The sequence below is a fragment of the Cydia strobilella genome, chromosome Z (assembly GCF_947568885.1).
Source record: "Cydia strobilella chromosome Z, ilCydStro3.1, whole genome shotgun sequence".
NCBI classification, from domain to species: domain Eukaryota; kingdom Metazoa; phylum Arthropoda; class Insecta; order Lepidoptera; family Tortricidae; genus Cydia; species Cydia strobilella.
The window spans coordinates 1,106,494-1,121,734 of record NC_086068.1 but is presented as its reverse complement, the minus strand read 5'-3'; the positions used below and the strand labels follow the sequence as shown (position 1 = coordinate 1,121,734).

General features: G+C 36.7%; 1 protein-coding gene and 1 long non-coding RNA gene across 4 annotated transcripts in view; both read right to left on the bottom strand.

The window, feature by feature from the left end:
- The window catches only part of LOC134754542 (importin-7), a 63,679-nt gene extending 55,806 nt beyond the window's left edge, over window positions 1–7,873 (bottom strand). For 2 of the 3 annotated variants that reach the window (XM_063690843.1, XM_063690844.1), the window contains exon 1: window positions 7,682–7,873. In XM_063690843.1, coding sequence (XP_063546913.1) covers window positions 7,682–7,765 — 84 coding nt within the window. In that variant the 5' untranslated portion in view covers window positions 7,766–7,873. The remainder of the gene's footprint in view (window positions 1–7,681) is intronic. The other variant, XM_063690845.1, reaches the window with a different exon arrangement.
- Window positions 7,874–13,807: 5,934 nt separating this feature from the next.
- Window positions 13,808–14,931, bottom strand: LOC134753997 (uncharacterized). The gene is made up of 2 exons (XR_010128860.1): window positions 14,462–14,931; window positions 13,808–14,067 (listed from the first exon to the last, which is right to left on the bottom strand). It is a non-coding gene; the product is annotated as an uncharacterized LOC134753997 (long non-coding RNA).
- Between the last annotated feature and the right edge of the window lie 310 nt (window positions 14,932–15,241).

Below are 15,241 nucleotides of genomic sequence, written 5' to 3'. Positions count from 1 at the left end.
CTAGATTGCTCTGAAACTTTGTACTTACAATAGGATAAGGTATATGTCTGTAATTAGTTTGTAGCTTCAGATACCATAGTTAAAAAAATACAGCGTATTTAAGTTTTTCATACAAAACTTGTTTTTGCTCTATTTAGTTTGTTTTATAAACTGGAGCTATATAAAGTAATTTGCAGTCTCATTACAATCCAACACGTAGTTTTAAAATGAGAGCGGAACTACGTTTGTATGGGTAGGTGAAATTCGGCCGAGCTTGCCGGGGACTTAAAACTTGCAATATAGAGTATATAGACCTCAATATTCAAAGAAATAACAAATTGCACAACATTCAAACCACCACACTCAATCTGTCCAATTACTTGAACACTCTTAGGTATCCCAGCTAAAAATTATATATCGTCACCCTATTCACAATCGCACAGTCAAGGGCATAAATATATATACATTCCCAAAGTTTCAAAAATATGTGTACGCTCTTACACCTAAGACACCAAAGTCGTGTTCGCATATTTTTGAGCCATTTGTCTGGGTGTGGCAGAAGAGGCATCAGAGCCAAGTGAATGCAGTGGAAATGAGAGCGTTGAGAAGTGTATGTGGTGTGAGATTACAAGATTGAATTAGGAACAGTGTGATAAGGGAAAAGTGTGAACTGAACGAAGATGTAGTGACAAAAATTGAGAAAGGTATGTTGAGATGGTTTGGACACGTGGAAAAAATGAGTGAAAGAAGGCTAACAAAGAGAGTGTATAAGGGAGAGATAGAAACGGGAGTTGCAAGGGGCAGACCTCGGCGGACTTTCTCTGATCAGATCGGGGAAATCCTGAAGAAAGGCCAGGTCAAGAGCACCCTAAACCGGCGAGCGTGTATGAGGAATGTTATTAAAGTGAAGGAGGTATGCCAGGATCGTAGCAAGTGGAAATCCGTGATCTCTGCCTACCCTTCCGGGAAATAGGCGTGATTATATGTATGTATGTATTTGTCTGGATCGATATTTTTGCCTTAGACTGTACAAACATCAACACTGTTAACTGATGTCTATCATTAGACCTTTTTTTTTTTTATCCTATCTGGCTTTTACTCCCCGCAATTTTGCACGGGGTGAATTTGCCACCTTATGTCTTTTGTAATAATGTTTACAAACTGTCAGTTAACAGTGTGGCCGATGTCACAGTCACCATCAAAAATATCGGAGCGGCCGAGGTGCTCACAAACATCTGAACACGCCTCTATTGTCAAGCCGCTAGAGTGCGTGTTCAGATATTTGCGAGCACCTCGGCGGCTCCTATATATCTGATGGTGACTGTACTAATGAGGGCTAACGTTTTTGTGCTCACCAGTTGGCGCCACTGTAGATGTAGGTCCAGATGAACAGATCTCAAAATTCTTCTATGCTTATTTTTATAAAATCAATACGTTCTAATACACACGAAAGGTATTTTAACGTCTAAATGTGACATTTTTTCAACCTGTTTAATTTTGCATATATTTTAGTTGACACTCTTTTAAACCTAACATTTATTGAGCTATACTCAATAGTGTTTATGACGTGTAAAGTGTACTGTTTATATTTACCAATAAAGTCTGTATTTCTGTATTTCTGTATATCTATTGTTTACCACGATTAATCAAAGATGGACAAAGATTTACCACAATTATGAATAATGAGTGAAAATTCCCGATAAAAAAAGCTTGAAACCCCCAAAACTTCTATGCATTTGACATTTTGAAAGACCTCCATCTACACTAGCGCACCTAGCGGCGAAATTAAACGCGGTAACCTACATTACGCGAAAAATTTGGTCGTAATATAGACCTTTTGTTTGCGCACGGTAAAAATTTAGTACCATTGTGAACTAGAGTGACGATATTTCAACATAAAAAACATTAACAGTTAATAGTCATATAGGAGCACTTTAAAAAAAACTGACAATAACAACTTTTTCACTCCTAAGCCGAATAAAGTAAAAACTTTTGCAATAATCGCACTTAAACTATCGTGAGACATATTTCAAAATATTTATCAGTACGGTTTTTACTCACTATTATTTTTAGTCGCTTTTGGCGACATGTTTCGGATTCTTTGGGAATCAATATAGTTGGGAATCAATAATAGTGAGTAACAACCGTACTGATAAATATTTTAAAGTAAAAACTCCCTACAAAAAAAGAGACAGTTTTTGAATTTCAAGGCAAGTTACACGGGCAATATTTATTTAGTGAAATACTGCCTAAACATACCTATATTTTTCAATTACTATGAGCAAGTTATACGGTTAGACGCCAGAAAACGGTCAACCAGTGACCCCATAAAAGGTTATTTTACCCTACTGTTGTCCGTAAAGACTCATCGCCCGTCCGCATCTTTAGCAAATTAGGGTAAAGGCAACGCAGAGGTTCCCAACCTTTTTTCTACAGCTTGCTCAATAACTATTAAGCGAGGTTTAGACTAGCAAAAACATGCATCAAAGATAGATATAACTCCTTAATAGATGGATACAGTCTTAAGGAAAAAACGTGCCTCGAAAATCAAGAAAATTTGATTCTCGTTCAGATGGCGCTACTAGTTTTGGCCTACAGTCGTATAGATGGCGTTGACGGTTTCGTTTGTTATTTAACAATTTTAACGCATATCAGTGAAAGAACATGGGTCAAAATCATAAAAATAATTAATGCAAATAAAAAATATCATTTATCTATATTTAAATACATTCTATCGTATTTTTATAAATCTTCATTTTTAGTTTTAAAGTGTGTCGACAGATGGCAGTGAATTTACTGGGGTTACAAAATTTACTATGACAGTACCGCTCTAGTATAAGTTACTCTTGCATGCAATTTAAGTTACATTGCGGTACCTGATCAAATCTTTGAATGCAGTTTACCTTAGTAGTCAACAATGTAATGTAAATTGCATGCAAGTTCTTGCTAGTCTAAAACTTCGCTTTATGGCCAGTATGTTTTATTAACTCGTTGGAACAAGTCTTCAGAATTTAGATACTAGGTTACCCACTTTTGGATGGTTCGGAACCGCTGCTAGAACAAAAAAGAATTGTAGGATTTGTCGCAAGACCAGTCTAACATGGCATAATAAACCGCGATTGACAACATTTCAAATGTAAAAGAAGCAAAAAAAAAGTTTTAATATTCTGATTTTGATATATGTATGTATTTATAATGTAACAACAAAGCTATTTGTAATAGTGGGGCTAAATTCGAAACATTTTTATGACAAATTGCCTTTCTAATTATATAGTCTCCATGCTTTCCAAGGTCTGTTTTTTATTCCGTAGACTAAAATGACGTTTCATGTGTAACACATGACATTTCTTAGTACCACATGAAATGTCATTTTAGTCTACAGAATAAAAAAAAAGAATATAGTGTATCCGGGCCACTTTGACACCTATTAAGTAGCGTAGTCCTAGGCCACAGAATAAGTTATAGTATTATCATACAGAACGGCCACGCACCGCCCCGCCCCGATTCGAATTACCTCGCCCCGCGACAGCAGATTGACGACCTTTTGCCGACCGCTCAGTACCGTTTTTAAGCTACTTACTCACACAATGACGCATGTAGCGTGTACAGACGTGCCGTTCACATTCGATTTTTGATGTATAGCGTGTCCGCCCTGTGCCTAGGCCATGAATTTACGTAAAGCCTGACCAGGAATATATGATCACGTGCCATGTTGCGGAATTTCACTTGAACTAACTTTTTCATACTATACTGAACTGTCACCCTATACATGAGAGTAACAGCGCCCTCTTGACAATGATCTGGGGGCACGGCCGTGCCCCCGCCAAGACGACACAAAGGGCAAAAGGCATCATATATTTCTGGTCGGGCTACCTTGTGGTCAAGGAAGGGCTACCCAACCGAAAAAACGCGCGCAATTTAAAAATGTACGCTATAGGTCCACATTAATAAAACTTATCGCCTTTTCTACTGCCAATTAGTTTCCCAGAGTATAATTTATTCATTGGCCGCTGCTGAAAACTACTGTGAGCGCGGACTTCTGGTGGCATTTCGATTCCGTGGGAACGAATCCTACACAAGAACACAGAATAAATAATATTACTACCGTACAGAAAGGACACTACCTACAAAACCAAAGTTGGACAGCGATTCAGGGACGAATCATGCTGTGCCTTTCTAATGCATGGCACTTTCCCTTTTGGCTATTTAGGGTTGTCAAAATTCAAGTCTATCTAATCTGTGGTCGTGTACGCAAAGGGACGTCAAGTTGTGCCAACCCTAATAATTGCTCGGAGCAATGCTGAGCCGAACGGAGCCGAGAATGCCCGAAGTGTCCTCACTGACCAGAACAAGTGACGCAACAGAAACATGTGTCGCCCATTTCTTTTTTCTTTTCAAGATTTTTATTATTGTATGCATGTTAGTTTGTAAGGCTTCCGCTGCCTGAAAATGATATTTTTGATTTGATAAGAACCTCCTTATGAATAAATGTCTTTTATCTTTATCTTATGAAGTCTCGATAAAAAGCAGTAGTTTTGAAATGCTGTCATTCGCGTCCGTCACCTGGTGAACCTCGCTTCCGTCGGTTTTTGTCCGTCCGTCTCTATCTTTTAGCCCGAATTCGTCCTTAGCCGTCCGCGAGGTCAAAGGACACGGTGTGGACATCATCATCATTATCTGAGCAGAAAATGTGACACGATTTTACTGGTCACTCGTCACTCATAAAAAGAGATGCTGTTTAGTTTTAGGGTTCCGTACCCAACGGTTAAAAACGGGACCCTATTACCAAAGACATTTTTTATTTTTTATTTTATTATAAACTGATCGGCGATTGGCCCTAGTCACACCTGATGGAAAGTGAAGACAGGGCCTAAGATGGAGCTCACCGGTTCAGTAACAGCCTATTCACTCTTGTTTTAAAGAGACCGAGGTCATATTGATCAGGGAATCTATAATATAATATTATATGACATGACACTCCTCACTTTGTTCTATTCAAGTTGGCGCAAAGTTAGCTTAGACCAGCGGTTCTCAAACTTTTTTTGGTGACGGAACCCTTTTGGAACGCGAAATATTTGACGGAGCCCCAAATAAAATAAAAAGTTTGTCACTGTGGACCCGATCTACCTATTAAAAAGCTGTTCTTTTTAGGGTTCCGTACGCAAAGGGTAAAAACGGGACCCTATTACTAAGACTCCGCTGTCCCGTCTGTCCGTCTGTCACCAGGTTGTATCTCATGAACCGTGATAGCTAGACAGTTGAAATTTTCACAGATGATGTATTTCTGTTGCCGCTATAACAACAAATACTAAAAACAGAATAATATAAATTATTTTTTTCTTATTATTTGTACCATGTAATATTTAATATGTATATTTGTACAATAAAGAGTTTACTACTACTACTATAAATATTTAAATGGGGCTCCCATACAACAAACGTGATTTTTTTTGCTGTTTTTTTCCGTAATGGTACGGAACCCTTCGTGCGCGAGTCCGACTCGCACTTGGCCAATTTTTTTTAATTATTCTCGCGTACAAGTATTCTCGCGGAGCCCCCACAGAGGCTTTGCGGAGCCGTAGGGGTCTGCCGAGTACACTGAGAATGACTGATGTTGAGAGCAGTGTTGGCCGAACGTTAATTGCAATTAACCATTGACCAATTGATTGATTCAATTTGTACTGGTTAATGGACTGCATTAACGTTTCGGCCAACACAGGTTGAGAGGCAGCAACTCTGTATGAAACTCATACATAACATTGTATATAGCATAGGCTACTCCATACTACTCCATACTACTACTTCATATTAAATCTAGTATTTCTCAAAAGTATACAAAATAATTAGCAACTGCTGATGCCTGTTATACAAGGTGGCTAAAAAATAAGTGAATTCCCATTGCCAGGAAGGTTTTGGGATTATACTGAGCAACTTTTACTATGGGACCAAACACGAAATAGTGAAAAAAATGTACCCTCCCATACAAAAATGTATGACAGCCAAATTTTTTTTTTGCGATTTCAGGGTTGGTCTCTTAGTAAATGTTGCTTAGTATAATCCCAAAACCTCCCTTGCAATGAGAATGCACTTATTTTTTAGCCAGCCCTGTATATAGACCGCGGACCTGGAACAGATTTCCATGAGCCTCCCCGGCGAAAACTTGTAAGTGGTTAATGGCTATGTATGATGAACCCTCGTGAACGTCAGCTGCCGCTCAGTTGGGGGGTTGAGGAATGATGATGAGATGACCGAATGATAGCTTTAAACCTGTTTATTTTTGATGTACGCCGCTCATGTCCCGCCACCGCAGTAATCTTTGACATCCAATATAATCGCACTTAAACTATCGTGAGACATATTTCAAAATATTTATCAGTACGGTTTTTACTCACTATTATTTTTAGTCGCTTTTGAGGATGGATTCCCAAAGAATCCGAAACATGTCGCCAAAAGCGACTAAAAATAATAGTGAGTAAAAACCGTACTGATAAATATCCAATATAACTTCGGATTAAAAAATAATGGAACCGGAACCGAAGGGGATGTGTAATATCAATCGGAAGTTCCGACTTGGAACTGGAGAGTAACATCCCTGATACATATGTAACAACATTATGCATTTATATAACTATTTAAACTTAATCACAGAGCCTAATAGTTTTGAAATTCTGTTATTTATATCATAACCTGCAACTAAGTAAATAACTGTTTTAAATGTAGGTTGTATTAAAAGTAGTATACACCTTAGGAATACACAATATTTATTATTATTATTATTTATTATTTAATAAGCAGGCAGGCAGTTATGGCAACTGATATGGCCTGTATACAGTAATCATAAAGATATATAGTTATCATGAACGAGTATTAGATGTAGTGTTATGCTTGTCCAATTTATTTTTAAACTGGTTTACATTTTGTGCTGAAACTACGTCTTCTGGGAGTTTGTTCCAAGCCCTTACTACTCAGTTGCTTAGAAAGTGTTTGTAAGGGTTACTGTGAGACCTATGCCTTTCTAGCTTTAAGTGATGACCTCTCAGACGGTCGCTGTTGTTGCACTTGAACATCTCTTGAAAATCCTTGAGGTCATAGCCATATACATGTAAGTACATTGCTAAACAATTATATGAGCATGTGATTACACAGGCTTGTCGTAAATTTCTTATAAATAGTTAAGGAATGTAGTTAGAACTAAATTAAGTTCAGTTACTCCAAAGATAACCAAAGCATAACTAGCAACATGTAGATACTAAACATTTCGTTTCACAATGTATCCCTCGGTATAGCCGGTCTCTACCCTCATTCCACAGAGCTACGGCGTGTTGTTAACCAATTGCAAACTGCACATTGAATATTTATCTATTTTTAGCCCAACTCGAATGCAATAAAAGCAATAAAAAAACTAATCCTGACACTTTCAGGTTGTGAACAACGATATACCTAAATATACAAGAATAAACAAAAAACTTCGCAACATCATCCAAGAATACGCGAAAACCAACCCCGGTTTCTAAATAAAAACAATTATTTCCCGTTAAACATGCTTCCGTAAAGCGACCCAGCGCGGCATGTCTAGAAACATCTCAAGTCGAAGAGCCCCCAGCACAATGGGATTTGTTCCAATACGGGGGGCTTTGATATTTGGTCGGTTTGCAAATTTCTCAACCACATGGATGATATGATGGATGCAAAAAATCTGTACCTGGGATAGCTGCTCCTCTGCCTGCGCCCTCTGGTTAGGGTCAATGGTGGCGCGCAAAATGTCGATCAGCTTTCTTGTATCCATTTTGCGATTTTAACTATATTACTTCCCAAATATAATATTTCTCAACTGGAGGCATGGACTGCCGCCAGGGGCGTGGAGTAAAAAAGACAGATTGTCGATTGTCTGTTGGTCACGTGACTAATGAGAGACCGTTCGGATACCATTAAATATTAGCAACTGTGAAACATATTTTGACAACATATAAGATAAAATTCATTCATGATCAAACCAAAAGTATATCAAATAATTATTTAACAATAAAAAGATCATTGCAATATTCATTTAACGTTCAGTTTGATATCGAGGGATTATGTTAACCAAATGTTAGCTGTCTAGTGAAAATCAGTACACTTGGGGTTAAATCTGACCGATCCTTAATGATTGCTGTTCACGAGATAACTATTCTCCAACCGTCAAACCTCCGTCAAACAATTTTGTCAAAAAAACTAACAAGGCTTTTCAGGGGGCTTCTTTCTCTTTTACTCTCATTAAGACGTAATTAGAGTAACAGAGAAAAATGCCCGCAATCGACGAACTTTATACGAACTTAGATTTTCGCGGTTATAGCCCAGGCCAGTCAAATTAGATTATTTCCAGGAATTAATTCCCAGTAAGCTGGAAATTGTCTTAATACCTTCATTTGGTTCTAAAATAGTGTAACCCGAGTTTGCTTCATTGTGTGTGTGTGTGTGATGCACACTACGTTAAGTTCGTCCGTTCTTTGGTCGTTCCATTGATGTCGGTCAATCCTAAGCCGCTCCAGACTACGCGGCGCGAAGCCGCGAACGCGAGTGTGGAGTCTATTTCGTTGATTAGCGAACTAGACTCCACTTGGACTCCACATTCGCGTTCGCGGCTTCACGCCGCGATTCGCGCACGAGTGTGGAGGGCCCTATGGATTCGAAAAACGTTAGCCGAAACTAAGGACAATAGAAGAGAACTTTCTCTTGTCCTTGCCGAAACGAAAGAGTTTCGCGTATGTATGGTATAGAAACATAGACCTAGCATTACATAGACCAGCTATATGCGTGCGCCCGTAAGGGATAGACATAGATGACGTCATAAACGTGGGGATACCATATTGGTAAAAATTACCCCAATATTTGATATCACGTTGGGGCGATTACCCTGAAGGCAAAGTTAGCTTGTTTGACGGAATTAAAAAATTGTTAAATAAAATGTCAATGGGCCGTTCTTTTTAGGCGTATAAACAATGAAATACCTCCTATAATTCGCGCAGGTGGTACAAAACTAAACATGTTTAGTAAATAAATCGTAAAATAAAATGTATTATGGGTTTTAATTTAAAGAAATCACAAATCGCAATCACACCAATTAATGTACACCACATTTAATCTTCACAACATTTGTTTATTTATTTTTTGGAATTAGAAGTACGAAAAAACTTCTAGGTCAAAATTACCCATAAAATTATGATATTTTCATCTGGTATCCCTAAAATGATTGTTATGCAGCTAAATTAAGAAGAAGTTTAAAAATGGCTGACCTCAGACTCCTACCTACCTACGTAATTTGGGCGGATAATTTTACAAATAATGTTTTGTTAATTTGCGTAAATAATTGTGATATTTTTATTGAAATCGTTTGATTCTACATTGCTTTGAGTGTAACGTAATTAATTACGATGTTATTCTCACATATTGCGTTAAGAGGAAGGTGTAAAATACCGTACTTACGTGTGAAAGGTTATGATCTCATATTTTGGCTCAGAGCGGCTATTACAGCCGATTACAGAACAATTCACCAGTATTTTATCAAAGTTCAAGCATTCAAAACGCTAACCATCACTATATTTCATAAGAGAAAGCACAATTTCATACAAAACAAAGATAATTAAACAAGCAACGAACAAACATGACATGTCACGTACTTATTTGTTTGCCACAACCTCGGTTGTGGCAGCGGTGGAAAAGTGAAACTATGACAAGGACAAACAATAACAGCGCTTTCTCTGCTACTCCTACTGAAAGATACATAAGACTATCCCGTTCGGTCATTTTCCCCCACCCCTCATGACCGATCCAGTTAATACTAGATTCATGTATAGAAACGATGCCAATCTCTTATGGGGATTCTTTGGCGGGAACTTGAAAAAAGTAGTCGGAAAATTTTCGCTCCAAACTTTTAAAATTGTGGTTTATTAGTTTAAACTAACTTAATTTGTATATATTTGATGTAAAATTTTGTAAATAATTATAGTTACTGGCTAAACAATGGGAGGAAACGAGGGGGGCGGGGAAAACCCGCCCACCCTTAAGCGCTCCAAAACCGACGGCCTAGGCGGCACGGACGATGGCGGCGGGGGTGAGCAATCTAATAGTACTAATAGTGCATATTTACCGTACTTTAAACCGGACTACAAAAGACTATACCCTGAGAACTCGGGAAAATTGGAGTTTAAAGTTTTTGTAGAGCATGTGGACCCAAAGGACAGATTGGGAAATAAAAGTCCAATATTTCTCAACCACATATTCACAAGTGGCATAAAAGGTGTAACGGCTATACAGCGCGTAAATGCTAACAAAATTGCGGTCGTTTTCAAGCAGTATAATACAGCGAACAACTTTCTAAACAACGCTACATTTTTGACCAAATATAACATGAAGGCATACATACCGGCGACCCAAATCGAAAAAACAGGAATAATCAGATTTGTGCCAGCCAATATCTCTAACAAGGATTTATACACAAAGTTGAGCTCTATCTATGAGATAATAGCGGTCCGCCGCTTCACGGAAAAAAGTCGGACAGGAACGTGTTGCTTTACAGACAGTGAGCATTACGTTCTTGTCGCATGTACTACCGGACAATGTACAGTACGATTTATTCTCGTACAGAGTCTTCGAATATGTGCCTCCACTACTGCAGTGTTTTAAATGCTTTAAATTTAACCATGCAGCTAAAGTATGTAACGGAAGACAGCGTTGCTCCATTTGCTCGGGCGACCACTTCTACAAGGACTGTGACAAACCGGATCAGTTATGTTGTGCAAACTGCAGCGGACCTCATTTAGCAATATCGAAAACTTGTCCAATAAAACTCCAAAAAATAACAGAAAAAAAAACTAATATCACATACGCCTCTAAAGCCGAAACTCGAAAAGTTGAGTTTCCGATACTCCTTGACAAAACTGTAAAACTTCCAGAAAAAGCAAATAAACCACAATCGCAGAAAAAAAATGTTTCTCCTACAGCTACACCAGCAGAAACACCGAAACTTGACCTTAAAAAAGAATTACTACAGAATGTAGACTTGTTGAACGCTTTGGTTAGCACTCTCATAGAATTAGCAAATAAGACCGATTCTAGTCCAATCACTAACAGTTCTATTAAAGATATGCTTATTAAAAATATTAAATAATGGATTATACACATATTCGAATTGCTCAATTTAATATACAATCAGCCACAAATAAAAAACCGTTGCTAATTAATTTTTTAAAAGTTTATAATATTGATGTTTGTCTTCTTAATGAAACCTGGTTAAAATCAACTAATACTGCTTTTAGGATACCTGGTTATAATATTTACTGCAAATATGCTAAAAATGGACATGGCGGAGTTGCTATACTTGTTAAAAATATATATAAACATACTTTTATACACACTGACTTTTATGAAAATATTCAAAATGTAGCAATCTCAATTGTGACTGACCGAGGGCCTTTATCAGTTTTATGTGTGTACTGTCCTCCAAACCGTCCACACATAAGACTAAATAGACTTAAAAATATAATTGAGAAATTACCAACACCTATAATAATATCAGGAGATTTCAATGCACATCATACAGCGTTTGGTTGCGCTACTAACCAATCTCGGGGTAACACCCTGTTTGATATTATAAGTGACTTAGACCTATGTATCTTAAATGACGGAAATCCAACTACTGTTACTTACCCAAATCGAAATCCCTCAGCGATCGATGTCAGCTTCTGCAGTGCAAGTATAGCACCTCTGTGCGAGTGGCAAGTCCATGATGACCCTATGGGCAGCTATCACTACCCTACTATAATCAGTATATTGACCTCTCTTGAAAAATACCAAATAAATGATCCAATAGATAAATTTATATATACTAAAGCTGACTGGAATAAATATAAAGAGCTTTCAGAAGAGGTATTCTCGAATTTTACTTTAAATGAGAATGATCCTATACAATCTTATGACAAATTTAGTTCTGAACTCGATCTATTAAAAATACAATGTATCCCAAAACTTACTAAAAATACAAACTTTATTAGCAGACCGCCGGTTCCTTGGTGGAATAAAAAATGTAAGGATAGTGTCATTTAAGCCTATGAGGCGTTAAAATATTACAGGGCCAATCCATCTTTAGAAAATTATATTGCGTACAAGAAACTTGTTGCTCTTAAAAAACGTACAATAGCAGAGGAAAGAACTAGTAGCTGGCGTAGTTTTTGTGCTTCTTTAAATCGATGTACACCTATTGGGTTAATATGGAATAATATTAAACGTTTTAAGGGGTTAAAATCTAAGCAGATAATCAAAAATGATGAATTTATAGAACCATTCATAACTAAACTAACCCAACGTTGTAGTAACGATCCTACCTCTATAGAAAGTTTATTTGAAAGTAACAATGATATTAATGAGTCTAAGTACCTTATTGAACCTTTTACTTGGGAGGAATTCATTGTAAGTCTGCAATCTAGGAAATATACTACCCCAGGCTTGGATGACATACCATATTTGCTTTTAAAGAAACTGCATGTTAATGGTCAAAAAGTTTTATTAAGAATTATGAATTTACTTTGGTTACTAGGAAAAATACCTCAATCTTGGAAAACACAATGTGTAATACCTATTTTAAAACCAGACAAGCCTCCTAGTGAGGCAAACTCTTATAGACCAATTTCTCTATCTTCATGCGTTGGTAAAGTTTTTGAGAATATGATAAAGACTAGACTTGATTGGTATGTTGAGGCAAACAATATATTGCCTTCATTTCAAAATGGCTTTCGGCGAGGTAGAAGCTGTTCTGACAGCTTTATATCTCTTATATCGGATTTAAAATTGGCTAACTATAACAAGTCACATGCTGTTTGTATATTTTTGGATGTACAAGGAGCATTTGACAATGTTGATCCTACAATACTAGTAAAAGTTCTGTCTAATATTAATATCCCCGGGAAATTATGCAAATGGATATTTAATTTTTTAGACAATAGAGAGCTATATGTTAAATTTAATAATATATTACATGGACCACGACAAGTTTTCAAAGGCACAATGCAAGGAGCAACGCTGTCTCCTCTACTGTATAATTTGTATACTAGTGAGATAAACTCGTTTGTAAATACTTCTAATGTTAATATACTGCAATTTGCAGATGATCTTGTAATATATTCTATTAATTCTAATTTAGATGTAGCTAAAGCTCACATTAATAATGCGCTAAATGAACTTCATGTTTATTACAATAATTACTTATACTTAAAGATCAATCCAGACAAAAGCAAGTTATTAATATTGAGCAAGGACACAACAAATGTAAATATTGTATATAATAATGAGATTATCAGAGAAGTCCCTTCTCATAAGTTTCTAGGCGTAGTCATAGATAATCATTTAAATTTTGACCTACATGCTAAGCACATAATTTCTAATTCTATTAAAGGTTTAAATGTTATGAGATGTCTTGGCGGTATATCTTGGGGCGCAGACCCTCAAGTACTGTCTTTACTGTATAAAACCCTTGTCAGAAGTCACTTTGACTATAGTTTTCTTGTACATATGAATACTGATCACACACATAAACTACAAATAATTCAAAATAAGGCAATGCGAATAATATCAGGGGCAATGTGTTCAACCCCAATAAGAGCAATGGAAGTAGAGACTAAAACAATGCCTTTACCTGTCAGATGGGTGTTGTTAGCTTATAGATATTTAATTAAGATATATGCTAAAAATAATCAAAGTGTAATAAGAAGAATAAAGGGTCATCCCAGAATTTCTAAGTTAACAGCATTACTCTTACAGGTGGAAGCTAAGTTTTGTAATATATATAAAAATGAAATTTGGCCATGTTATGAAGATAGCTTTAATAGTAAACTTTTAAACATTACAGTATGCACAAAATCTATCAATAATAATACTGATTTTCTACATTTCTTGTCACAAATTCCCAATTATTACAAATTATATACAGATGGTAGTAAAGCAGAGTCTCACGTCCGAAGTGCAGTGTATGATCCTCAGACTAAATTTGTACAGAGCTTTAGATTGCATGATTTATGTTCCATATTTACGGCTGAAGCATATGCTGTATTTGAAGCCCTGAAAGTTATAATAAGAGTGTCAGAATATAAACATTTCTTTATTTTCACTGATTCACTTAGCTTAATTTATGGATTACAGAATAATCAATTGCATTATAAAGATAATTTTATTTTGTACAAAATTAAAAAGATGTTATTACAATTGAAAAATAATAATGTAAATATAAATTTTATGTGGATTCCATCCCATACTGGTATAACAGGGAATGAAGTTGCAGACAAAGCTGCTTATTTAGGTATTAATGAATTAGATGTAAGATGTAGTACTAGAATTCCACTAACTGATTGTCAAGCTTCTGTTAAGACTGATGTTGTGAAGATGTGGATAGATTTATGGACCAAAGATAGAGAGATAAAAGGAAGATGGTACGCTAGTATTCAAACCGACTTACCTGGAAAGCCTTGGTATGAGAAGATAAAGATGGGAAGTCGTAGTTTTATTACCACCATCAATAGATTGAGGTTTGGTCACAACTGTGCACCAGCGCACTTAGCTAGATTTTCGATTATAGCCGATGGTACATGTCCTCACTGCCAGAATGGTAGCGTTGCAGATGTTGAACACCTTATATTTAAATGCCAAGTGTTTGCGTTTCAAAGACTCATCCTTGCAAGTGAATTAAGTGAAGTGTTTGATAATAATGTCCCCCGCCGCCTCACCGATATTCTTAAAAACGTTGACAGTTACGTTCCGTTATACGAGTACATCAAAAATACAGCATTGAAGATTTAAAGTGAAGTGTATTAACAAAATTACTAGTGCATTCTCTGCCATTTAACCCTTTAAATGAAGTGTTTTAAAAATAGCAAAATAAAGACTTGGCTTAAAGGACTCGCATCCAGGCCATAAATGTTAAAAAAAAAAAAAAAAATCTCTTATGGCAGAATTGTTGCAAAAGTGACCGCTTTCAGCTTTAAATAATAGTTCCTAATCTCTCCGGTGGCGCTAGTTAGGCTCTGGGACATGAGTGTAACATGAGCCATATAAGGCAACAAATAACCCGACCAAATTACGTAGGTTGTTTTTGGTAGTATTTCGGTGTATGGTGGCGCCGCCTAATTACTGTTTTTTGATGGACACTTTTCATACATAGAGATTTGGCTCCTTTATATAGTCTCCATGGTTTCGCGGTAAGAACGAGTTGTTTCTTTCGGGTTATGTTAAGGCCCCA